Source organism: Gobio gobio (assembly GCF_949357685.1).
Source record: "Gobio gobio genome assembly, chromosome: 12".
In the NCBI taxonomy this organism is placed as follows: Eukaryota; Metazoa; Chordata; class Actinopteri; order Cypriniformes; family Gobionidae; genus Gobio; species Gobio gobio.
In genome coordinates, this window is record NC_137105.1 from 14,870,084 (window position 1) to 14,896,934 (window position 26,851).

Below are 26,851 nucleotides of genomic sequence, written 5' to 3' on the forward strand. Positions count from 1 at the left end.
TACCTATTGAAGCATTTCGTTTTTCATGTGACATTGAGATGGTTTGAGTTTTGTTTTGTATCCTGCTTGGAGCCAGACCCTAGCAGTCAGTCTGTCTGTCTGTCTGCTGTCACATATATTAGAATATAGCAGCGTGCTGGGAGGTTGTTGCTAGGGGCAGGATAGAGTTCTTGCATATATAAAGGTATAGTCATTCCCATGGTTTTGCATTTCAGCTTTGAGCAGCTCACAATTATAGGTGTAAAAATACATTGATTCATAATGCATCTGCTAAAAATTAAATACGATTTAATATATTTGATTATGATTTCTACATTTAATAGCCGAAGTATGTTAATTATATTTATTGTATTTTTGATTGTGAAATTGTACTTTTATTATTAATTTTTTATTGGCATAATATTATGAATTTTCACTAAAACTATTGATTTGAATCAAATCAAGTTGACCAAGTTTCAGATTTCATGGTGCTTGGTAATTTTGTAAATGCTAATAATACAATCTAGTAAAGCTGCATGATAATCATTAAATCTTTCACCTAATAGGCCTGTAGGTGGCGCATGGACTTCGATAGTTTCATCAAATGGAAAATCAATACAAAAATGGTGGCTCCTAATCTTAATACTTTAATTTTTTATTTTCTATTGTAGCACAGAAGTTGCATAAGTGCATTTATTCACCAATCGTTTCATGTTGGGATTTATTACAGTTTGTCACAGAGATGCTTCACTCGCAGATTTAGTAACAGCAAATCGCAGATGCGGCCTCGTGAAGGAACATAGAAGGGCTGTATGTTTTAATTTGAGCAGAATTTCAAAATGGACATTGCTAAATTTCAACATAGGCCTACATGTTTGTCGGTGTTGTCAGATCGCCAGCGCTTTTCTTGCAGCCCAGAGAGAAAGCAGAGCGCGTGCGTATGGTTGCCAGGTTGGGAAGATTAAGTGCAACACTGGACAGAAAACGTATCCTTAAAGCGTTAATTCACCCCAAAATTTTTATTCTGTCATTTCTCACCCTCATGTTGTTCCACACCCCATAAAACATTTGTTCATCTTCTGAACACAAATTAAGTCATTTTTGATGAAATCCGAGAGCTTTCTGTTGCAATACAGTTGCAATTTGCACATTCAAGGTCCAGAACGATAGGAAAGATATCATTAAAGAATTCCATGTGACTCCAGTGGTTTAACCTCAATTTTATGAAGCGTCTCGAGTGCTTTGTTTGCGCAAAAAACATAATTGACCTCTCTAATTACAAAAATAATATTATCCAAACCGCATTCCCGGAATAACTTCTGGTCTTGAGTCAACACAACACGCATGCGTCGTGGTTTGAGTCAACACATGGTTCTTTCCCCTACTGGCTTGCAGGTCAATATTTTCATAAATAAAGTGGTAAATTATATTTACACTTACTGGCGTGGAATGAGTAATTAAAGACGGAACTTCCATTTTTGGGTGAGATAACCCTTTTGGAGGATTTATGCTCTTGATATCTGGCTACCCCAAGCAGGAAAGATAGTGGAGGCTCGTTACCAATGCAAGATAACGGAAATGTCAAACTGTCAAATCATTTTCAGGACAAATAACCGTGGGCCCATATCGTGACAATTATTTGTAATTAATGGATAGAAGCCGATATTATCACAATTAAAATGTGATTAATCATGCAACCCTAGAATCTAGTAATTTGTCAGAGCAAATATTTACCCCAATCTTAGTATAGCAGTATGTAATTTATAGACATGATTGTGGGTTCTCATATTTTCAGATAAAAGGAACACATTATTTTGGACTTTTTTAATAGCCATATTTAGCAGTTCTGATTAACCACTGTGACTTTCTATAGAGAAAGGAAGACACTCCTATAGTGACTTGTATTCTTGTGGAATACTGGTTTTATAGAAAGGGACAAGCCCAGACTGGCTCTATGGTGGTGTTGCCACCGCCTGCAGAGGCATAAAGCTTGAAACGGCGGTGCCAGGCCTCCTGTGGACATGTGGTTTATAAGCAGAGGTGTTGCATGCATCCTCCCATGCACCATGTGTTCCGCCGATGCCGGGCTCAAGGTTTCACACTCTCAGCCTGACCCGACTGCGCCGCCCACTCACGGGAACCTGGTGCTTCCAGGTGGCTCTCTCAGTTCCTGACAAGTCTGGGATGTTGCACGCCAACTGCAGTCAACATGCGATTCGAAAGGTGTGCGTTTGCTGTTGAAGTCCGTAGCGTATTAGCATTCTGCTCTCAGATCCAGAGTGGCTAATTGATTCCTGTGTATTTGCGCTACTCTAAAAACGTGAGTCTGTTGCTTTTGCTTGACTTGCACATTTTCTGGAGTGCGATTTAACACCCGGCGGTCTGAAAATAGTTGTGCGTTTTCCATCAATGAAATTAAAAACAAGGAAACGAGTGCACATTTTCTGCTTCCGGCAAGTGTTAAATCCAATCCAACAATTTTTTTGACCAAGGTAATATTACAGTGACCAATGTTCTGCAATTTTAAGCCACCATTTTCTTTTGTTTGTAAGGCTGCTTTACAGAGCACTCTATTGCAGTGTTGCCGTGTCTATTGATTATAAGCATGTTTGGCCTTGTTGTTTGGGCTTGGCTCATAAAGTATTCAAGTCAATAAAGTGGGCAAGTGCTGCTGGTCCCAATCTTTTGGTCTTATTGTCAATAAGGGTGTGTTCACACTTGGCATGTTAGGTTCGATTAAAACAAACCCTGGTGCGATTTGCTCTGTTAGTGTGGTTCATTGTGAAGTGTGAACACTGCCATCCGGACCCTGGTGCGCACCAAACGAGGATCTTGGGTCTTGGTCCGCTTCCAAGCAAACTCTGATGCGGTTCGATGGTATATGAACCAAATGTAAACGAACCAAAAACAGGACATGATGTCTCAAGATGCAACCCTTTAAAAAGGACAGAATGCACAAGCATACCTGTTTTTTCTCATCTTTGTTGCGATGTTGCCATCGCAGTTCGGTTCAGGCATCAGAACGACGTCTCCTCACAGCAGATCTTTGTTTCTGTGTGACGGAGGGATTCCTTCCGCTGTTTTGACTCCTTTACACATTTTATGACATGCATATTTAATGAGCTTCGACTCCCCGGTGAGTACACATGAGGCATTGTTTTGAAAGTGGCAACCGGAATGATTCGTCCCTCAGGGCTCGCAAAATGTCTTTATCAAACAAACACAATGATTTATCGCGCATCCACCAGCGATTAATATGAATGTTATTTTACATTACTTGGCCCGCCCGATCGGTGGATATAAGCGCGAACCATGCATCACTAACACACACACACACATGCGCCAAGTACATTGCTGACAGCAAAAACATCCGCTAATTTTGTATTTTTCCTTCAAATATCAAGTCAAGAGAGTGAACAACGCACATCCCCGGGACATTGGGCTTTGCGAGCCCTGTGACAGTGGTAAGTTATGTTTAGTTAGACATGTGCAAATCCAGTCTCTTGTTTACAAATCCGTGGTTAAATGAACATATCGTCGCTGTCCGATGAAAACCACGTATGTCCATTTTGCCGATTTTGAGATTTTTCGACGGATTGAATGTCCAGGTTAATTTCCGTATACAGTATGCTTCACATATCTAAATGGCCAATGAAAAGTTGTGAAATCATGTCATCTGATTTTCACGTATATCCATTCGGTGTCAAAGCTGTCAATCACGCCGCGTATCTCCCGCCCTGTGGAAGCATCTCGCCGGTCTTGTGAAGTTTCATCGAAGCTCAGCACTGGATAGCCGAAAGTACGACATTGAAGCTCCCCACAGTTTAGTTCTAATCTAGTTCTTCACAGATTAGTTTGCTTGCTAGTATGTAAATAAACTCGGTCTGATTGAAAAGATTCAAACTTTTTTTTTCTTAGTCAAACTGATCAAATTATAGCCTGTAATGCTACTGTCATGATAGTCACTAGAACATGCCTCACTCACCATTTAAACAAAATTTTGGTCAAATGTGGATTATATCATTACACTGGCAAGAATATGGTTACATGTAAAGATGCCGTACCAAGTATGACAACGCTACGTTCAACTGCTTTTGAAATACGGTGTTTTTTTCACTTCCTGAAAAGTAACCGTTTTGGACATACGTGAGTTTCATCGGGCAGCGACGATATGTGCAATGTCTTCCCCACGTGAGCTGGATATTCATAAAAAATAAAGTTCATCCACACATTTCCAATATAAAAATCTGAAGGAAGCTTATGCAGTGACTATGTTCTTCCACAACCAGGCACAGCGCAATATCTTGCCATCTTCGGCATGTTTATTGCTCGCAAGTAGGGATGGCGAAAACTAAACATTTTCTTGACCGACCACCGAGCCTCATTAGCCGGTTGAAACCGGTTAACCGATTAGTTTAAAATATGCTGCGCTATTTGAAATAACAGCCGCAAGCTGCGCCTGCAATTTCGCAACTCTGTCGCATCTCTCTGCCGCTCTGCCTCCCGCTCTCACACACACACACTGTCCCGGCGTCGCCGCCTGCCTTCCACTCACGTCACTTTTTTAAAATCCCCTACAGCGCGAAACATGAGTCCTGCAAACGCGGCGCCGAGGAGCTTGTTTGTAATCGGAGGACAAATGGCTCCTTTGTTTCGAAATGGTTTGGGTACAAGGTGATCGCGTTGAAAATAAAGGCATTTGTCTAGCTTTTGAAGCTTATTTGAAACATTGCCGCGGCTCATTTAAGAAAATGACAGCTCCGAAGAGACGCCGCTTTAGTTCGAGGTAGTGCTAACAATAATAAAGAAAGATGATGATCAACACCTTATGTGTTACCACTGAAATGTAGATGTAATATATTTCCAAATGTAAGCCCATCTTATGCGGAATGTTGTCTAATAGACTGCAACACGATAAAACCAATGGATAAAACAGGCACCTTCAGAATGCGTAAAAGACGCACCGGCCAAGTCAGGTCTAACTCACTGTGTGCCTTCTAATTAAGCACTGTATCACACAAGTTGCAACTTACATCTGTGTCGTTCTTTTTGGTGAAATGGTCCCACACACTACTTTTCTTTGCACGGTTCATACTGTCGTTTGCCCTGGCTCTAACCGCAAACCTTGTGAGCGCGGAAACCCAAACGCTGGGACCTCGCGCCAAATGTTTTTATTGGTTTATTAAGTACAAGCAGTCGAGTTATGAAAAATTTAGTGTGAGGGATTTGTTCACTTCACACAAAAAGATTTTGGAATGAGATGGCTAACTGTAGTAGCGTTTAGTCCACGTCTATAATAGCCTAATTTAGAGATCACTTTTTTTTTTTTTTACGACAACTTTGATCGGTTAACGTTGATACGGTCAACCATCGGTCAACCGGTCATCGGTTAACATCCCTACTCACAAGCGCGATCCGTTTAGCTCCACGAGTCGGTGGGCGGGGCTACAGAAGCAGGCGTTTTTCTTCTTCTGTTGAGGCAGCGTTTCTGCATTCTTTGACGTCAATGGTCGACATATTCTGAGATCGATCGTTTGCTGGGCCTGGTGTCAATAAAAGCTTTTTTTTTGACTAACAAGGAAGTTTTCAGCTCTGAAACTTACAGGATATTCTTATATCACGATGAACTTTTATATATCAAAGGCTCAAGGCCCAAAGGCTCAAGGGAAAGTTGATTTCTCAGTTCATCACCCCTTTAAAATGCCACTGCGAACGCTAAGCGGACTAGGACTCTGGGATTATTGAAATTGTAATTGCGATTATTAATCACAATTTACATTGAATGATGTTTTGAATAGCTTTTATGCCATTGTTTGAAGCGACTGCATGCCATATTGTTATATCAAAACTAGCTGAAAACACTCATACAATTACAAATTACACACATACGATTACAAATTCAATTCATTGTGCAGCCCAACTATACTAAATGTTGTGGTTTTATTATTTTTTTTTGGTCAAGACCAAATGAACCAATCAAACCGAACTACATGTGTGAACACACCCACGCATTTTGATTTATTTTGGTTTATTATGGGCTTGTTATTGTTCGCCTTTTTTTTAGCAAGATCTGGCAACGCAGATGAGTAAAGGCTTGTACCTCTTTCCCTGTGATTTTCTTGCACACTCTGTATATACTGCACTCTGTATATACTGCATAGAAATTTTGTAAATGTTGGAACTATCTGAATTAAACTGAATAACTATCTGAGTTAATTCAGTTGTAGAATGTGGTTATTACTAATTACTTAACTGTGTATGTACAAAACAGTATTAAGCACTAAAAGGTGAATTAAAAACCAAATTGTACACTCCAAAAAATGCTGGGTTAAAAACAAGTTGTGTTGAAAATGGACTAACCCAGCAATTGGGTTGTTTTAACCCAGTGAATGGGTCGTTTTAACCCAGCGGTTGGGTTAAATGTTTACTTAAAACAACCCAATCGCTGGGTTAAAACAACCAATTGCAAACCCAAAGCATTTTTTAGAGTCTATTATTATTATTATTATTATTATTATTATTATTATTAATAAATATTGCATTAGTATTATGTATTAGCATATTTGCTGTGGCAATTGGTATGAAATTTCACTGGTATTGACTACTAAAAGTTTGGTATCTTGACTGCCCTATTGAGAAGCACCAAAGTCATATTGATTGCTCTTGCTGTCAACCCGTCCCTGTCAGTGATTGTTGATTTGGATGGGTCCTTGACCGGTCCTGCCCCCGTCAGCGCCTGAGTGATTAATTGCAGAGTTTACAGACTGGACGCTTGGAGCGTGACCGTGCATTATGATCAGGCGTCTGCGGTAAACCCCACCCTTAAAAATGACAAGGCCCTTCTTTTGCACCTGACCTGTCACTCACACCCATCTGTTCCTGTGGAGACAAGCCAGACAATCGCAAACCACAGGATCTGTGCCATGCACCAAACCACATGACACCAGAATGCATCTGTCACATGTTTCCCTGTTTTACAGCTCCGAGATCATGCTTTAAATAAGTAAATAATTTGACTTTATTGCTCTCTTCAGCTCTGTATCATGTTGAGCTGTTCCAATTTGAGAACGGGGTAGCGCACAGCAATTTTGTGTAGATTGATTTGCTCATTTTTTGGCCTCCAGGCTTCAGCAGTTGGAACAAAGTTGAATTCAGTGTGCTGGTCAAATCATTCCCTGGTTTTTGAAGATTCAGTACCTTACAAAAAATGTTTCAATTTAAAGGGATTATATATTGTACCACTGTAAATGTTTTATACCATAGTACATCTTTAGTGGTGTATTGTCTTTTTCTCTACTGAGTGCGTTACAAAGGGTATCAGATCAGGGTTGCTATATTTCATATTAGCATAAACCGTCTTTTTCTGTGTTTGGTGTTTTTTTTTTTTGATAAACTACTATAATGCCGGAGCTAAGGTTGAACGATTACTATAGATCCTCATTATAGTAATATTTTATATTTGACCTACATTTAAGATGATCAGATGCATGGGGTAAAAACTCAAAGGTCTTCATGCCAAGATTAACTCTTTCCCCGCCAGCATTTTTTTTTTAAAAGTTGCCAACCACCAGCAGCATTTTTGATAATATTTCACAACATTTTCTGAATATTATGTTGTATGAATATCTGAACATGCAATATATCAAAAGAAAAAACTGGGCCTCTGCTTTTAAACAAAGAAACCTTAAAGCATTCTTTTTTATCGACAATTGAATTTGGGTAAGTTTTATAAAAAGCAACATTTAGAGCAAAAAAATGAAAAATCGCATTATTGTCAAAGACTACATCCAGGTTGGATTTAGAACGATAATAAAAACACAGATAGAGTAGAGTCCATCAACACCCCCTAAGGTTGCACAGTCCTAGACCTCGTCCTGGGTCGACATTTCATTCTGTAACATAACATTTGATAGTTTTGATTTTTATGCTGTTTAATGTTGATGACCACGTTATTTATCATACGCATCTGCTTACACATGCTATCGCTTGTTTCTGCTTATTTTTCACCTCTGTTTTGATCAGGAGATTCTGTACTCTTTCAGAAGATGTGTCATAGTGCCCCCTACCGTATAATAGTGAAAACCCGGAAAGCCGGATATTTCCGTCAAAATTAAAGTTCTGTTTAACTTCAAATTGACAAAACTGTATTCTATTGTATAGCAAGATGTACTTCTCAAAGTAGTAGTAGTAATAGTACTTCTACTACTACTACTACTACTACTACTACTACTACTACTACTACTACTAATGATATTGATAACTAATAAAAAAAAATCTGTATTTAATCATAGAACAGAATCCAGAGTTGTTTACATTCATTATTGAGGTCTAACAAACATGTGGAATGCTTTTCCTTTGCCATTAATGGTATGAAATGAATATTGTGGTTTTGAAATTGTTTTGATTTAATATCTTTGGCCATATCGCCCAGCCCTAGGCAATTTTTTTAATTCTGCTAGGTCCTACTAGTGACACAGACACAAAATGCTTCACCTGTAAGCTCTAAGCTCCGTGCGATCAAGTGTGATCAAGTGTGAGAGGCTGCAACGTGAAACAATTTAAAACAAAAACAAAGCAGGAGAGAGATCCAACCCGATTCCTGATAACTATATCGCGAAGAGAAATCACAATGTCTGAGTCCTGTATCAACAACCTGCCATTGTTAATACAGTACATGTGACTTATGTACACTTCAGAAAACTACTTGCTCACAAATAGTACATGCAAATATTGCATATTCATGCCACTGCGGGCCAGACTAAAAACCTACCCATAGCTTAACTCGTATGGGTGATGTCTGTTCTAAACAAATCAGAGTTGGCGGGTATAAGCGTCTAAACCTCCTCCACTGTCTGTTTCAAGCGTCAGCTCCCAAAGTGTGTCCGAAAAGGAAGATAATACACTCCTAATATATGTTTGTTTCCTTTGGTTCCTCTTTTCGTGATCGCTATAACCCTCTAATCTTGTCATAATTGTAATATGTTCGGTAGTTGGACTGTCGTGCTCGTGCTATCGAGTTGTTCATGAGAACTGTGTTTGTGTTTTTGGGATGTAAGGGATGACTTTTTCACTGAACATTCGACCTGGATTACCATAGTAACACACATTGCTTTCACTTATTGATGACATCATACCCTCGGCCGGCTGGCACAGCAGATTCCGCCATATCCGCTGCCTGGGTTACGTATGTGTGGGGTGGAGCTATCAAAATAGGGGCGTGTTTGTTGTGGTGATTTGAAATCAACATCGGTTACCAGAAAGTACTTACCCCACCTAAAAAAAAAAATATATATTTCCCTTTTCCCTGGATCTGACAGGAGATATGCAAGCTGTCAATCTGGCGTAGCTACGCTAGTGCAATATAGTAACTTACCTGAATACTAACACATCTGGGCTGAATCCGAAATCGCCCCCTAAACCCTCATTCACTATTCCCTACGTTAGTCCACTAATATAGTTTGCTTGAAGGAGTGAATGAATACGAGTGTGTGAAGTCGGACAGCCGTTGAGTGTACATTGGCGGTGCAATGTGGGATTGAATGAGTGCACTCAATAATGTCCACTATGATTTCGGACTCCACTACAAATGGCTGTCTTCTCAAATAGTGCCCTATTTGAGGGTTTAGGGGGGCGATTTCGGATTAAGCCATGGTTTAATGACACCAAGATCTAATGGCAACTCTAGCGCCCCCTTGAGTACTGTCAACCCAGCGTAAACGCTAAACACTCACATTTACATATGCTTAAAATAGTTTGTGACCTGAGAGGTCACTTAAGGTTTCCTTCTTTTTGGTGGCAAAGCTACCTCTCAGTCTCAATCTTTAAATATCAGTGTTTTGCGTTTGAAATAATGCGTTTGAGGTAATGTTTACCTCATTCTGCACAGATGACCGCGTGCACATGCTGCTTCAAAACAAAGCTTAGCCAGTAAAGATAAATCACTATTGAAACAGAGCAGCACAGAATAAAGAGAGGAGGGTGGGGGTAGGAAAGACCAGAGCGAGGGAGAGAGAAAGAGAGAGAGAGGCAGGGCGGGAAAAAGCCTGCTCAGTTGAGCAGTATTAACACAGCGTAGCAATTTCATCTTCCCAAACGTGATCTCCTTTAACAACTGTGAGCACTCAAATGCCTGTTGCCAGGTTACCGTCCAGCACTGTGAAAAGCGGGATTGTGTACGCGAGCAGCATGGAGAAGCGCCGCTGACTTGCGCCCATCTCTAAATAATGAATCACCGATGCATTCAGAATAGAGGGAACGCGATGAATAGGCGAGTGTGATCGGGATCGAATCCGCAGCGTCGGAGCCGGGGGAAGCCATGCAGCTCCAGTCTGCAGCACAATGCAAGGTGTCCGGCTTCATCCTGAATGAAAGATGCTCCCTGTCTTCGAAAATGGAAGCCCACCGGTACGTACACACCCAGGCTTCATGGGTTTGTTTTCCTGTGCAACTGTTGCCTCCTAATGTACCTCAAAGACATTGTTGAAATGCATGTTTAGGTTCACGTTGGGTTAATTTCTGCTCCATCGTTGGCTCTCTGGGATTATGGGTTTAATAAAGCAGTGCTCTATTGTAATTACGGAGGATGTGAGCTGCTTTAGGAAGTGTGGTGGAAACTGTTTTCAGTAAGATTACGGTTTCATTTGCTCTAATAGCTCCCTGTGGAATGGATGGGAGATGCACAAATTGGCCTATAAAACCAGTGGCAGGCTACCAACATTTGTGCACTGCAAATTCACTCATCAAACATTCATGGCTAGTTTATCCCATCGCACAAATATTGCCCTGCAGTCCAAATCAAAGTTAGTTTTTGTCCTCGTTTTACTGTCAAGGGGTCCCAACCAAATTTGCTCACTGCCAATAAGTGCTTAAAAGTCTTTGGAGGAAAGGTGTTTCCCCATGTAGTTTATAAACCATGCTGCCATGACTAAGTATCACTTATGACGTTCTTAAGGGAAACCTCCATGCATGCAAAAGGTTTGGTGTGAGAAGTCGCTGTGCGCTCTTTGGGTGTGAATGGGTAGCTCAGTGGAGGCAAAACAGGTCGCTGTCAGCACTCACCTGCCACTTTGTTAAAAAATAAATTGCCTTGGTGTATGCAAACACAGTGTGAACCGGCTTTTTTGGAGCGCCTCGGGTCATTCTGAATGTAAGGTGTTGGTGGTAGCTTTCTCTGGAATGAGAAGATTCTTAGAAATTCTTTGTTTTGCTAAGGTTTATGTTTTGCGATACTATGCAAAGGAAAACCAGTAGTGCTGGTCCTGTTTTATGAGCCGAGTACTTTTTCCTCAAGATTTCTATTGATTTTTTTGGTAAATACTATTTTGCTTTGGAAACATTTACTCCACTTTAAATGCATTTATATATAGTCAATATTTTTACCATCCACATTTTTTATTAGATAAATATCTAAAATATGTCTTGTGGTTTCCATGATGCTTTCAAAGGTCACAGTAATTATTGTTAGCTTGAGTTCCAGTTGTAAGTGGAAACCTATTGTAAAAGTTCCTCGTGATTAAAAAGAGGGAAGTAATATCTCTTAGACTTCATAATGCCATCCGTTTGGCTTTACTACACAACCATGAACATCTTGAATTTCCTACATATCAAACTGTGGATTATACCCGACACACTGCTTAGATAAAGATGACAGATGGCAGCTGTCAAAGAGAAAATGTATTTAGGATAGCAGTATTTTGCTGCTGTTTTTCAGTGGCCAGTCAAACAAGGACGCCTAAAGGAAAAAGGCATACATTTGTGCTGCAATAGATATCGGCATGTTGTAAATCGGTTAGAAAAGACATCTTCTGAAGTGTTTTGTGGTCTAAAAAGTATTACATCCTCAGTTCACCAAAACATTCAAAACACTAATTTTCCGCAATGACAAGGTTTTCTTCGACCTTTTTATAGTTATAGAACAATTATAGTTACATGTTTGCTAACGAAATAAACCAATTAGAAGTCATTTGTGTGGTGTGGCTTTTGTGTTCATGGTTAAGTGCTAGTCTAATTTCAACATGCAGTTTACAGGAGACGTTTACTAGCCTTGGTCTTTAATTAACATTAACATTAATTTGTGTGCAGCCTACATAACAAGAACTGTCCTGGTTGAAGTGTAGCCTTAATGCAATTGGTCAAATCGGCGTTGTTTTGAGCAAATTGATTGCATTCCCGCTGAAAACAAGCGTTCTAACGCCAAAATGTTGCCTATAAATAGTGTTGTGAGCCTTCTTATCAAACCCGCCACAGCAATGATCAACCTCTCCTACCTTTTGTTTGGGAGCGAATGTGGTAGGAACCAAAGTTTACAGGACTGCGTGCTCTGGAATCCTCAAGCGGAGGACTTCTACATTCTGATTAGTTGCCGACCAGACTGCGTCATAGCTCATTACCATAAAGTTGACCTGATTTCAACTCCCCTCGACAGCCAAATCGTCCAAGACTCACTGCGCTGCTGCTCGCCGGAGTTTGCTGCTGGCTCACATTGAAAATGAATGACTTTTGGCCACTTTGACGATCTGAAAAAACCCATGCGTTTACCTGCCCATAAAACCCTCCCCTTGAAGAAATCGGGTCAGAAGTGGTTGAAAGTTAACAAAAGAGACAGATTAAAATACCAGGTGTAAACGCGCATACGTTTCCCTTGTCTACTTGTCATCCAAATGACCAAAACGTATCTAAATACCAGGTATAAACTAGGCTTGAGGGCTGTCCCGAGAGACGCGCGCACATAAAGCCGCTGCCCATATGGTGTGTGAGTACTTGTATTTGCTGTGTAATTGGCCTTTGAACGGTTAAATACACATACTTGTGTGTAAAAATGCCCATCTTTGCAAGTATCCTCGTAAACGCAGTCATTTAACAGTCATTTATGTCTTAAGTGAATGTAAACAGTTGAGAAAGAAACGCATGGTAACAGTATATTGGATCCGTGCATTTGCTCTTAAAGTGACAGCAGCCTAATAAACCTGCTGACATCTGTGTCATTACTGTTAATCAAACAACAGCGCAAATAAAATCTCTTACGGCTCTTGACTGAATCACTTTTGTAACTTTAATAATGTTACTTAATTCACACAGTATAGAATAAAATCACTCCTGTCGTGATAGAAGGTTTTGGTCTTATCGCCCACCCCTACTATGATGTCCAGACAAAAAGATGAAATCTCAATTGATTCACTAAAGTTCATGCTACAGTTGTCTATATAATTAATAAATGTTTGGCACATTTTTGTTTCTGGTGGTGCGAAGTTTTTTTTCTCCAGATTTCAAATAGCCCGTTTTTGTGTGCGTTCTCAAAAATCAGTGAATTAAAACTATATTAGCAGCACTCTGCTCGCATTGGTTCCTGCCCTTTTTAAGTGTGTTCTTGTCCCCTTGCCAGTGGCTTAAAAGCAGACTCTTCTCACAAATAGCTGCCCATGCAGAGGATGTCACCAGGGCTGTTTATACAGTGATGATGTCTCCCATTGTCCTGCAAAGCATGGCATGAATGAATCTGCACTGGCATCTACCGAAACGGGTGTTCTGCGTGACTCATGGTTTGTGAGTGGAGTGTATTTTTAAGCCAGTTTTTGCAGTTTCTGTGGAGGAGGTGAGGTGTTGGCAGCTCAGGGACTCTCCATCTCGACTGAGGAAGGAAGCAGTCACTGTCATTAGCTGCAAAGGATCATAGTAAGGGTGAACAATGAACACCAGTCTGAGAGTATTAACGTCCACTCCATCTAATATTTTCATATAACTCTGGATAGACTGGGGGACAGACCAGTTAACTGTATTTAGGGCTGATCATTCACTCAGAGATTGTGCTATAGAGCAAAACAAAAGGCAAGCGAAAGAGAAGCCTGAATGGCTTTGCCCCCCCCCCCTTTCATACAGACTTTTTTTTCCAGTATTATGTAGGAGCTACACATAAAACCCACCCACGTACACAGTGTTGCTAAGGTGATGGCTTTAATTCCTCAGTCTATAAAAAGACCAAAAGAGAGCAAAAACACCAACGAGGGATTGTGACTTATGAGGATGTCTCTCTCGACACTAGCGTGTGATCACTACGTCTGAAATCTTTTGAATTGGCATGAAGATTGTATCACGGATAGTATCCTCCTCAAAATGGAGGAAATGAAATGCACAGGAAAACAGATACAAGGGCTGAATTGGTTGACATGCTGCTGCTTATAGCGAGTTTGACATCCTCCCCTTCCAAACGCCTCCTATATCGTCATATAGGAAGAGCACAATTCAGAAATTCCTCACCTAGCCTGACTGCTCATGAAAAACGTTTGCTCATGCTGGGGTTCACCCTCAAAACTAAAATTATTTAAACTTCCCCATTATGTTATTTTAAAGGTTTCTCGTTTTGTTTTGCAGGTCTTCTACATAAGGTTTACATTAGAGCTGCAACTAACGATTATTTTTTTCTGTCGACTAATCTAACGATTATTTTTTCGACTAATCAAACGATTATTTTTCCGGATTAATTTTATGATTCTTTTTTACTGATTATTGTATTTTAAAGAGGGTAGTGAATTTGTATATTATTTTAACATGAAATCAATGAATGATGACAATATTAATTGTATTTCAGGAAGGGTAGTGTACATAGAATGCCATTTTATAATGAAATATATGGACACAAGAAGCATTTTAAACATCATGTATAATGATACTATTCATCATAAAATGTATACAGAGTAGGCCTAATTAGGAAAAGTTGTTTACTATAGTAGTTGAGTATGATTTACTTATTGATTTGTGTCAATAGTAAACGAAAATGCACTTGTATTTATCTGCAAAAGGTTCACATACAGGAGCTTTCAGCATAGTGTTAATGTATAACTAGTCGTCTATTTTGAAGATATACATATGCATAAACAACGACTAAAGCTGCCAGAAGTTTTTGCCCAAATTTCAAAGACATATTTAAATGATTAAAGCTAGAGGCATATATACAGCCCATAATAAATAAAAGCGCCACGGTTCAGCTGCTCGAGACGAACACTGGCAGCAGGGTTGCCAGGTTTTCACAACAAAACCCACCCATTCGTTACTCAAAACTAGCCCAAAACAAGCCCAATCGCGTTTCGGGGAGGTTCTCCGTTAAACATCGCGTTCGGGTGTTAAATATGTGGGGGTTTTTTGCAGGGCTGCCTGCTAAAATTCTCATTCCCGGGGATAAATATCACATAATTGGGATCGCTTCAACCCGCGGACATGAGACACAGCCCGCGGCAACAGTGTAGAAGTAGCCCAATTCCGCGGGAAAAACAAGGACTTGGCAACACTGACTGGCAGTGTGAAAGCTCTCGCTCTCCACGTGCACAGCTCCTGCTCTGCCACCGCGCGCAGTGTGAAACCGGCGAACAAGAGCGAACAAAGCACAGTTTTATTCGGCTTCTGTTTAAAGTACTCCCACACTTTTGAATGTCGCGGTCTGGCTTTATATGATAAATTATCATTTTCACTATGCCCGGGAGCAGAAGCTGCCATTATTCTAGATCTTCTGTTCTATTTTAGAACGTAAATAATGTGCCGTTGACGCATTTCACACACGTCGACGTATTTTCGTAGTCGACGTCATTGATGACGTCGACGCGTCGTTGCAGCCCTAGTTTACATGCATCAAAGGTTAAAAACACTTTCATTTTCTCATAAGATACATTGCACATCACCTCATTTCTCAAAGAGTCTGAAAACGACTCGTTTGAGGATTCGGTTTCTCTAGGCCCCTCCTTTCCGAGAGCTACTGTGCTCTGATTGGTCAGATGCCCAGTCTGTTGTGATTGGTTGACCACTTACAGCGTGTGTCGGAAACGAAAGGCCCATTGTACACCGTAAAGACAGTAACAATGAAAGTTGATTTTACCAAATAAATTTGAGCGCGAGTCTTCTGACGAAACATTGGCTAGTTATTAAATGCAAACCTCCATCGCAAGGACGACTTGAGCAGGACGTTTCTCGGTTTGATGTACAAGCCAAGTGTGGCCAAGTATGGTGACCCATACTAGGAATTTGTGCTCTGTGTTTAACCCATCCAAGTGCACACACACATCGTGAACACACACCCAGAGCAGGTGGCAGCCATACTGCGGCGCCCGGGGGGTAGGAGTTGGGGGTTCAGTGCCTTGCTCAAGGGTCTCACCTCAGTTGTGGTGTCGAGGGTGGAGAAGAGCGCTGGTTATAATGGTGCATAATGGCGCAAACGTTAGCCGAGCACTAATGCGAATGACTGATCTAACATTATAGTTTGTAAACCAAAATATTACTCCATCCTTTATCATTACTCAAAGTAGTAGGAATGGCAAACAATCTTCATTAATGGAGACAATTTTAGGTAATAGTGGCCCACAGCTGATTAGCAGAACTATTTCAGTAAGACAGTAATAACGCGAGTTAGCCGGTTAGCCAGAGACCTACTATAACACACAACTATACATTTTGAACACTCGGTAGAAAATATATACATGGATAATTAATCATACGTACAGGGTATGATTCAGAGAATCAAGTTGGTCCTAATAAAGTGGGTACTGTCCAATCTTTAATGGATCACTTTGCAAATCCCCCGTTGAGATTTGATACGCAATCGTCAGTAAAATGACGGGAGCACAACAAAAGTTTATACTGTTGTTGTATCTCTGTGGAAATTTTAACCACTGACTCTTCCCATCCTCATCCTTTGGAAGTGTTTACAAAGAGAATTTGCTTTGGCAGTGCAGAAAACAGCGTCTTCATGACATGTACACAACACAAACCAACTACATTGTTTCAGGGTGGGTCAAAGTAGATGTTGTTCTCGGGCAGCCAATAAAAACTATAGATTATGCACATGTGTTGCATTGTTACGTATGAATGTTACGCAAGTAAGACTGGAATTATTGACGGCTCATTTTGGCACTTCAGAATCGATTCTTTCTTTTAGTAGACCAACTTTATTTGTAATGCACAATTTTGCAGACCTTTTACATTCACAAACAGCTATATTACACACTGCATGAAAAGGAATATTTGAAAAATCATAAAAGGCACTTTAATCAATTGTTTCAAAACCTGTATGCTATCTTTTCCATGGACCACAAAAGGAGAATTTTGAAGAAGGCCTGTTCTTATATTATGTTATTTATATGTTGTATGTATTTAGGTATATCCTGTGAGGTTCATGATCTCATTTTGCAGACGGTGATAAGGGTTTCAGTTATTTGTCGCTGTATGCTGATCTCACCTTGTGGCTGTGAGACGGTATGCATCTCACAGTGGGAGTTGGAGCCTATTTCCAGCTCCCTGCTACGCCTACACCATGCCGTGGACCCTCGAGCTCCCTGTGAGCAGTCAGCTCTCAGCCTGAGCCATCTCTGTTACAGGAGTATGGTTTAAAATAGCTCCTGTCTGCTCTTTCTCACGCACCTGTGGCTAGTTGAGTAGGTAAAAAGCAGCAGAAGTGTTATTTTAGTCAATGGCCCTCTTAGGGATTTGTAGACTCGTTTAAAATGAGATATTTAGCCCTTCATGTTGCCATTGATTATTTGGTCCATTTTGCTATTAAACTTGAAGTGTGTAATTTTGTTTAAGTGCTTTCTCGTATCCCAGCTTTAATATGCAGAGTAAGTACAAGTAAACCACGTGGTGGTAATATCCTTGAACATGATCATATTGGCTCAACCAAAGGCATGAGTTTGGAGTGGAACCACCCGTTTAACTGACCAATGACAGATGAGGTGATTGTTCGGAAAACCGGTTAAGGCAGGATATCTATACAGATGTTAAATTCTGACTCACAAACTCTTGATTGAATTTCCGATTCTATTTTGATTTCATTTGGGTTTCTTTCAGTGTTTCAGACCGATTCAAAATCTGTTAAAAGAACCAGCTCATAAAAGTCATTTGTTTCTGGGAATGCTGTGTGATTCATCAAAAAGAATCAGTTCATAACAGTCATTTGTGAATCGGACTACTTGTCCATGCCCAAAGAGAAGGGCTATACCATAGAAGGCCAGAGATGTTCCAGATGTCCTAAACCTGATGACGACCCAATGTTTCTCTTGCTTTTCCAGCCTTTACTGCCATCCATGAACATATCCTTCTTTCTAAACTGAATTGGCTCACTGAGCTAACTTTGCTAAATATGAATATACAAATATGGCTATCAAAGAAGGCTACATTTTATCCCTTCTATTTTGGCTTTTGTTTCTCTTACATCATGGTCTTATGAAAGTTTAAGGGGCACATTTCCCTGCCAGCATGATCTCTGTCGCTGTGTCTGTCAAGATCTCTATTCCTTTATTGTGTGAAACACATTGTGGTTTTCTCTGTTGGTGTTGCATGAAGTTTGAGGAGTTGAAACAACTTTACAAAGTACAGGGTTATATTGTAATATTATGGTGGTAACCTTGACTGAGACTTTGTCTCCTTTTTTGTCTGCATTTCGTTCTTTCTTTTTTGATATTCTTTGTAAGAGATCTCAGAAATCCCTTGGCCTCTGAGCAGGATTGCTGTAGATATGGACCTGAGGCCAGCGGGTCCACATGACTTGTGAGGAGATTTGAATCCTTGTGTTTGCTAGAGTCTCAGTGGATTTGTGATGTGGCTTAGAGATGGCAGCTTGTTTGAGTTATAGTGTTAGACAATTTGAGCTGTGTAAACAAACTAAGTGTTAAAGTGTGAGCGTGTCTGAGTTGGCCTTCGTGACATGCATGATTCATATCAAACCTTCTGGGCTTGTTCATCATACATTGACACAAATATCAAGATCTATGTATAATTCACAAGTAGTCTAGTGTAACTTGTGAATTGTATAATGCATGGTTTGAAATTCCTAAATGGATGAAATTTTATTTTTTATATACTTTAACATAAAAATAAAAGCAGTGGCGCTATAATTTCAACAGACATTTTTGCCAGATAAATTTAAAATGTTGGTAACACTTTAGTATGGGGAACACATATTCACTATTAACTGTGACTTTTGCCTTGATAAACTCCTAATTTACTGCTTATTAATAGTTAGTAAGGTGATTTTTGGAGCGTTTAAGTTTAGGTATTGAGTAGGAAGGGATGTAGAATAAGGGCAAGGCATTAATATGTGCTTTATAAGTACTAATAAACAGCCAATATCCTATTAATATGCATGCTAATAAGAAACTAGTTAATCGCATGAATTGAACCCTAAAATAAAGTGTTACCAAAATGTTTAATGTCATGTTTTCCCACACTGTTTTTATTAAATTAATACAGCATATTATTTTTCTAGTATGCACCTAAACAACATTTACCTAGATGCCTTTTTATTAACACTTTTTAATGCATAAAAATGGCTTCTGTAAACTTGATGATGCAAGCATATTGTTGAGTCAGACTTAATTAAATTTGAATAAAGTTTGTAAAACTTGTCTGATGACTTGGCTAAATAAAAAGCACATAAAAAAATTTTGATTTTCACAATGTTGCAGTATTTTCTTTAGGTGTGTTGTCAGCTTGCAGAATTCGTATCCTTGTTTATAGGCGCAATGCCATTATCACACATGCTGCAACAAGCATCCCTTCATCTTAGTTTATTTGTGAATGGGTGTGTTACACGGGTAAAGACCATGGAGCTGTCATCGAGGACGTTACTTTGAGCTGTGTAGAAGGTTGATGATTATTTCTCCTGATGTTGTGGGCGCTGAGTTGCATAATCAGATCTTGGTTTACCATGCTCTTCCCCAGAGCATTTTGCAGGCAGTGCTTGCTCCCGCGTCACTGCAGCCTCAGCACGAAGCCCTCGGATGTCGTATTTCTTAGCTGTTGAGACGTTAAAGCGATGAAGGAATGAAAATGTTTCCTGATTGCATTGCTGCAGTGCTTTGGATGTTAGGGGTTTTGATCACACTTTGCTATAGTGCTTGTTTACAGCCAAATTGGTTCCATTAAGCTTTAACCAAACAGTTTTTCAGTTCATCTTTGATCCAAATGTCAAACACTTGACATGCAACAGAGATTCAGAAAGTCATTTGCCAATTAACATTAATATAATTACCATTGTTGACTTGAGCCTTGAAGAAAGACAAATATATATATTTTTTGCATAATGCATAATCACCCACACACCAGTAGTTTAGCTTATTTATATTAAACAACTTTTTTTTTTAATTTGCGTCCAATTCCAGCATTGCGGGAGTTTGTATTTTGACAGTTCCCTAAATGGCTTGTTAATCTTACGATTGATGAGAAAATGTGAGCATAGATTGCGTCACTCTCATAATTTTGGCTGTGTGCATTATTCCATCACGTTGTTTTCCTTTCATCACAGAACCTATGTGCTTGCCGGCGTCTCTCCTCGGAATTTATTTGCACCTCTGATATGAGATTGAAGGGAAACATTATCTATTTAAAGGTTATTATTTTATTGCCAAATCAGAACAACTATATCAACATGAACGGTGGACTGACGCTGTTCTTTGTGTGTAATCCTACTGCATGTTAGAAATTCAGTCCTCCAGGCCTGCTGAAGTGACAGATTTAATTTGCATACTGTAGCAAGGTGTGGGTGAAAGTGAAACATCATTTCCAGGTATCATGAGATCAGCAAATACCAGCAGTGTGGCCTGCTTCGTCCTTGTCAACTGTTGTCCTGACCCTCATACTGATGCTTTTGATGCTGAGGTCTATGATGTGCAGATGAAGCTGGACAGTCAGACCGCTGAGTAGAGTTCTGCTTATAATCAGTGTTGAGGAAAGTTACTTTTAAAAGTAATGCATTACAATATTGCGTTACTCCCTAAAAAAGTAACTAATTGTGGTGCTTAGTTACTTTTTATGGAAAGTAATGCGTTACATTACTTTTGCGTTTCATTTTCTCCCCTGAGTGGGCTTGCTTGTTTGTTTTTTAGTAACAAAAAAAAAAAACAATTGTTTCTAATTTTGGCAAATGTAAGGGCCCTTTCACACCAAAAGTTGAATAAATAAGCCTCAGGCTTAAAGAACTGCAAATTTACGCCTGTACAGAAGAGATTCAGAAATCATTCTGGATTGAAGAAGAATAGGATGCAGGAGAAGAAAGTAAAACACACTTAATTCAGCAATAAAAATTTTGAAAAAGTGAAACACAAAGTCATTTTTGCTTAGTATGGTTGAAGTGGATCATCGAAAGTCAGCAGCAAAGACATTGGTTAATAAAGTGAGATTAAATGCATAAAGTATATTTGTGTAATTCAATATATTTAATTATTGCAAGTTTGCGTAATATTCTGAGACCACATCCACACGAAGCCAGAGCTTTCCCTATCCAATCTTTTTTTTTCCTCGTCTCGAGAAATATCGGCGTACACACGAAATCACTGAAACCGACTCAAAACGATGTAGTATACATGCCAGACCAGTATGTGGCACTGTAATTCTGCCACAGAAATACACCAAAAACGGAGAAGTTGTGGCTAGAAGGGGGGCAGCAATGGTCGGAAGTGAGGCAAAATCTCACGATAAAATAACAATACATAAATTTGCTACTTAACAGATTGTTTTATAAATGCCTACACCTACCCCAACCCTAAACCTACCCTTACATTAATGCAAATAAAGTAATTAAAGGACACAGTATTGATTGTTTCCCACAGATTAGAAACAAATTTGTGGTGGTGGGCGGGCGGCGACGGCGGGCGGCGACGGCGGGCTTGGCGGGTATTAGGGTGGGGTATTTGGGGTTGGTGATTGGCACAAATATCGATTTATTTCGATCTTGATTCAGTATCAATTCATATGTGTATATAGCCTACTGTACATATAAGGAAAAATAAGTTTGCCTTTTTAGCACTATTTCAAGCTATTTTAAATGATATTTGCTCACATTCATTAATATTCACTTGTGTGTGTGCTTGTATAAGTATAATAAAAATATTAGGATGCAAGTTATTAATGTTTTAAAATTTCACATTTAAATAAATCTAGTGTTTGATCATGTCTAAATGTATTCAAATGCAAAACCTAAAAATAAGTAAGCAGTTATGATCTGCAATACTTTTTTTGAGCAACTAGACTAGATACATGTATAATGATTAAAGAGCCATACAGACACCTATAGTGGGTAAACCATGGCATTAAAAATGAAATTAATTATTTTTCCAGACACATAATGACTCTAATTTGCATTGGATTTCTCCATTTTAACATTAATTACTACACTAATTGTAATATGAATAAGAAAAAATATATTAGAAGTATTTATTTTTATTTAATTCATTAAATGGCCATTAATGGGCCATAATTATTGCACAAATAATAGGCCTATTTAGTACCAAAAGATCTCCTCAAAGTATTCAATAAATATTATTAAACTAAAATGTAGAACATTTATTTAATTGAAAAATAGTTAAGGTATATGGTCACATTTGACCACCAATGAGTACAAGTGTAACCAATAAGTGAGGAATATCTGAGGGCTAAATACAAGAAAAACATTAACATTAATGTTACGATGTTGCATCTCCATCACTTTCCATAATAAAATGAGACTGTAAATGTGGTTGATGTAATAAGCAATGCACACTATGCTATACTGCTTACCAAAACTTGATGCAAATACCTTATTTTATATATTATTATTATTATTATTATTATTTATATATTACTTTATTGTTTGAATTCCGTATTAAAACTTTTAAACAATGTAAAAGCTTAGACTTTGCTTCATAACAAAAGCAGGTTTGGCGTTTGAGAGCGAGAGACGCGCGTGAGTGACAGAGAGACGGAGGGAGAGCAGGGAAAGAAAGTGCAGCTGAACGAATACGCTGCGTGTTTTAAATAGGGTAAAAAAAAAAAAGAATAACGACACGCAATATGTGGCGGCCGGTGTTGATTCTGTGGCGCACCGCCACGAATTAGTCTATGTGTGGGAAACACTGTGTGCGCATGCCCAATGCCTGTTGTTGTATCCCTTCTAGTCTTTACCGTGCGGGACGTGGTGTGATGACATCACCGTTTCACAAAATATACAGATTGACTGTACACACGAAAACGCAAGGGTGTCGCTTTCAAAAAATAGGGTTCCCAAAATGCTGGATCTGTGTGGACGAAACGCTGATACGATACAAATGTTTTTACGTATACAGCTAAACGTGTCTCTGTGTGGATGGGGCCTGAGATTGCATTAATGCATTTCACTGCTTTTATTCATTTGGATTAATATTGAATCTGTGAGATGACTAAATACCGGCTCATATTTATTCTAAAACTACAAAAACCATTATGTTCACAAAGCACACACAACGCCTCTGCAATTTCTCTCAACATGGGGACAGGAGAGCTGTCTGTCAATAAATGGAAAAACATTTAAGCAACTTGCATTACTTATTTGAAAAAGCAACTCTGATATTTTGTTTAAATTTAAAAGTAATGCGTTACTTTACTAGTTACTTGAAAAAAGTAATCTGATTACGTAACTCAAATTACTTGTAATGTTACTCCCAACACTGCTCATAGTATTGTAATTTATTTATACATTTTACATGCTTTCATGGTTCAAAAATGGGTACAATTATCACAAAAGTGGCCCATACAGCACAATCACTATACAACTTAAACCAAAACCAAACATATTTTATATGATCTGATATGAATTTTGGCTTGAGTTGTTCCTTTGTTTCTATGCTAAAAAACACTTGGGTTAATGATGCAGGATGTAAATGTTTTTTATTCAAGTCATAAAAGTCTGAAAGAGGTTTGAAAGGGGGTGGAAAGAGGTTTTTTGTTTTGTTTTGTTTTTTTGTATGTGTCATGGCTCCCTCCCCTCGGTCAGTTGCCCTGTAATAAGCATTTGCTCCCTGACTGTCTGCCATCAATTACACCGTAATATGACATGGAGCACCGGTGAGCCCGCTCGGCCCTCTCCCGCATGCTTCTTCTTTAATTAAAGTGCAGGGATTGGTCTCGGAGGACAATCCTGTTAGATTAGCCCTTATCTGCTAGGCGGATGATCCCGGGATCTCATCTCAGTCCTCAGATTGATTTCAGGGAAAAGCAAAACAAAACACTCAACAGTCTGTCGATGTATATTCAGGAGCGCTTTGTCATGATTGTTTATTTGACCAGATTAACTTGATTCTGTTAGCCATGTGGCATCTTGAAGTCTTTCCCTCTCCCCAGCGGTCTTTTGTATGTGATTTATTTAGTGACATGAGAACTGGGGTTAGTGTAAATCAAGTAGCATGGACATCCGGTTATTGTTGTAAGTTTTACACTTTGTCATAACCAGATCGACTAGAACTACTTCTGCGACTTGGCGCAGAGAAACCAAGCAAACAAAAAATTGCAACTGCTTCAGGACATGAACTGTTACATAAAATCTAGTTTTCATTACTTTCTCGTGGTCTTTTCTGCAACAAATTGACAAAGAAAGATATATTAAGATGCGTTGTCAAGGTTTCTTGAGTAGGGGATGTGCGCAAACAGAAGTATTTTTTTTTTACAAGGTTAGAGCACTTTTTCCACTTTTTCTCTTGCTTTCTCGCGCTCTCCTTTTGCCACCTGCATTAAAAGTGTTGCGTCAATGTGATCACATGACAAAGGAAGCCTTTTAGTGGGTCTACTATTCTATTAACGCAGTGGGAGTTTGGAAGTCATTGTAAATAATTTAGTATTATATGCAAGGTAGTGCAAAGTGAGCAGAGACAGGGGAAATTGATTTCCAGTGTTTACATTTAATGGGTGACTGCTTAATGAAAGCGTGACCTATAAAGGTGTACTGGACTTGAGTGCCAGTGCAGGATCACATGACGGATGGTTTCTTCTCTGTGGTTTAAAGCTTTCTGTGATTTGAAAGAACGTTTAACTACTGCAGTCTGCATGGGTTTCAGCAACTGTTACATTCGGATGTCTTTTCATTGAATTTAATGCCTTTGATCCCATATTTATTGCCAATTTAGACCAGAGGCAGGGGGAGGACAGAAAAATAAACGACTGAATTTTTTCTTTTCTTTTCATTGGGTGAATTTAACCATTGAAGAAGAAAGTTTTCCATCATCCAATCATGGATATGTCTCTTTTTTTCTTCCTTTCCAGTGAGCAGAGTATCTGTCAGGCGCGGGCTGCTGTCATGGTATATGACGACGCCAATAAGAAGTGGGTTCCGGCTGGTGGATCCACAGGCTTTAGTCGAGTCCACATCTATCACCACACTGGCAACAACGCCTTCAGAGTAGTGGGCCGTAAAATTCAGGACCACCAGGTAAGAGAAAAGGGAGCTGTGCTCTCCTAGTTTAAAATTATTTACTAGCATGATGGATTGATAAAAAATGATCTTGTAACGGGTAGTGAGGTCAATATTTACTCGAAGTTTTATATAAATTTTACTTATTTATTTATACTTATATTAAAAAAAAAAAAAAGATAAATGCTTTTATTAATGCATTTATTTAATCAGAAATGCTTTTATTTATTTATACATTTTTTTATTTTTATTTATTTGTAAATAATATTTTATTAATTTATTAAAAATAATTGTATAATAATTTTGGTTAACATTTCAAACCAGTTACTTTGAAAAGTAATGCATTACAATATTGCGTTACTTTTTAAGAAAAGCATGTTACGTTACTTCTGCGCTACTTTTTCTCACCTGGGCTCGGCTTGTTTTTTTGTTTTTTCATATTAAAGTTCTATTTTTGGGAGCATGTAAAGACCCTCTCACACCAAAATCGAAATAATAAGCCTCAGGCTGAAGGAAATGCAAATTCACACGTGTACAATAGAGGGCACAGCTCAAACAAACCTTTCAGCTGTGCTGCCATTCTGGAATTCTGGATAACGGAAGAATAGGACCAGAGTATGTGAGCGGAGTGGAGTGGGAGCGTAGCGAGGAGTGGAACGGCGTGATTTTGAATGGAGAGAGGAGCTGATTTTTTTTAAAAAGTCGGAGCGACGAGCGCTCCACTACCGCTCCATCACGAGTACAATTCATGCCAACGGCCCATAATATAACTGCATTTTTAGCCAGAACTCACATGTTAAATACATTTAACAGATGGATCTCTCAAATCAGAAAGAATGTAAAGGTTATCATGGGGAAAGCACATTTTAAACAGGTAGCAATTATTAAAGGGTAAGTTCTCCCAAAAATGAAAAGAATGTAATTTATTACTCACCCTCATGCCGTTCCACACCCGTATAACGTTCATCTTCGGAACCCAAATTAAGATATTTTTGTTGAAATCTGAAGGCTCAGTGAGGCCTCCATAGGGAGCAAAGCGATTTACACTCTCAAGATCCATTAATGTACTAAAAATATTTTTAAATCGGTCCATGTGAGTACAGTGGTTCAATATTAATATTATAAAGCGACGAGAATATTTTTGGTGCGCCAAACCCCCCCGAAATAACGACTTATGTAGTGATAACCGATTTCAAAACACTGCTACATGAAGCTTCGGAGCGTATCGAATCAGCGAGTCAATTCAGTGGTTTGGAGCGCCAAAGTCACGTGATTTCAGCTGACACTCGTTCCGAATCATGATTCGACTCGCTGATTCATAACGGTTCGAATCTTCATGAAGCAGTGTTTTGAAATTGGTTATCACTATAGAAGTCGTTATTTATTTATTTATTTTTGCCACACCAAAAATATTATCGTCGCTTTATAATATTAATATTGAACCACTGTACTCACATGGACCGATTTAAATATGTTTTTAGTACATTAATGGATCTTGAGAGTGTAAATCGCTTTGCTCCCTATGGAGGCCTCACTGAGCCTCCAGATTTCAACAAAAATATCTTAATTTGTGTTCCGAAGATGAACGGAGGTCTTACGGGTGTGGAGCGGCATGAGGGTGAGTAATAAATTACATTTATTTTCATTTTTTTCACGCAATAGTTCTCTCTAATGCATTCTAACTAATGTAATCTTACAGTG

The 26,851-nt window shown here is 39.1% G+C and overlaps 1 protein-coding gene across 5 annotated transcripts in view; it reads left to right on the forward strand.

The window, feature by feature from the left end:
• The window catches only part of enah (ENAH actin regulator), a 138,320-nt gene that overhangs the window by 34,962 nt on the left and 76,507 nt on the right, over positions 1–26,851 (forward strand). For 4 of the 5 annotated variants that reach the window (XM_079831138.1, XM_079831141.1, XM_079831137.1 and 1 more), the window contains exon 2: positions 25,003–25,168. In XM_079831138.1, coding sequence (XP_079687264.1) covers positions 25,003–25,168 — 166 coding nt within the window. Of the gene's footprint in view, positions 1–10,285; positions 10,384–25,002; positions 25,169–26,851 lie in introns of those variants that run through there. The other variant, XM_079831142.1, reaches the window with a different exon arrangement.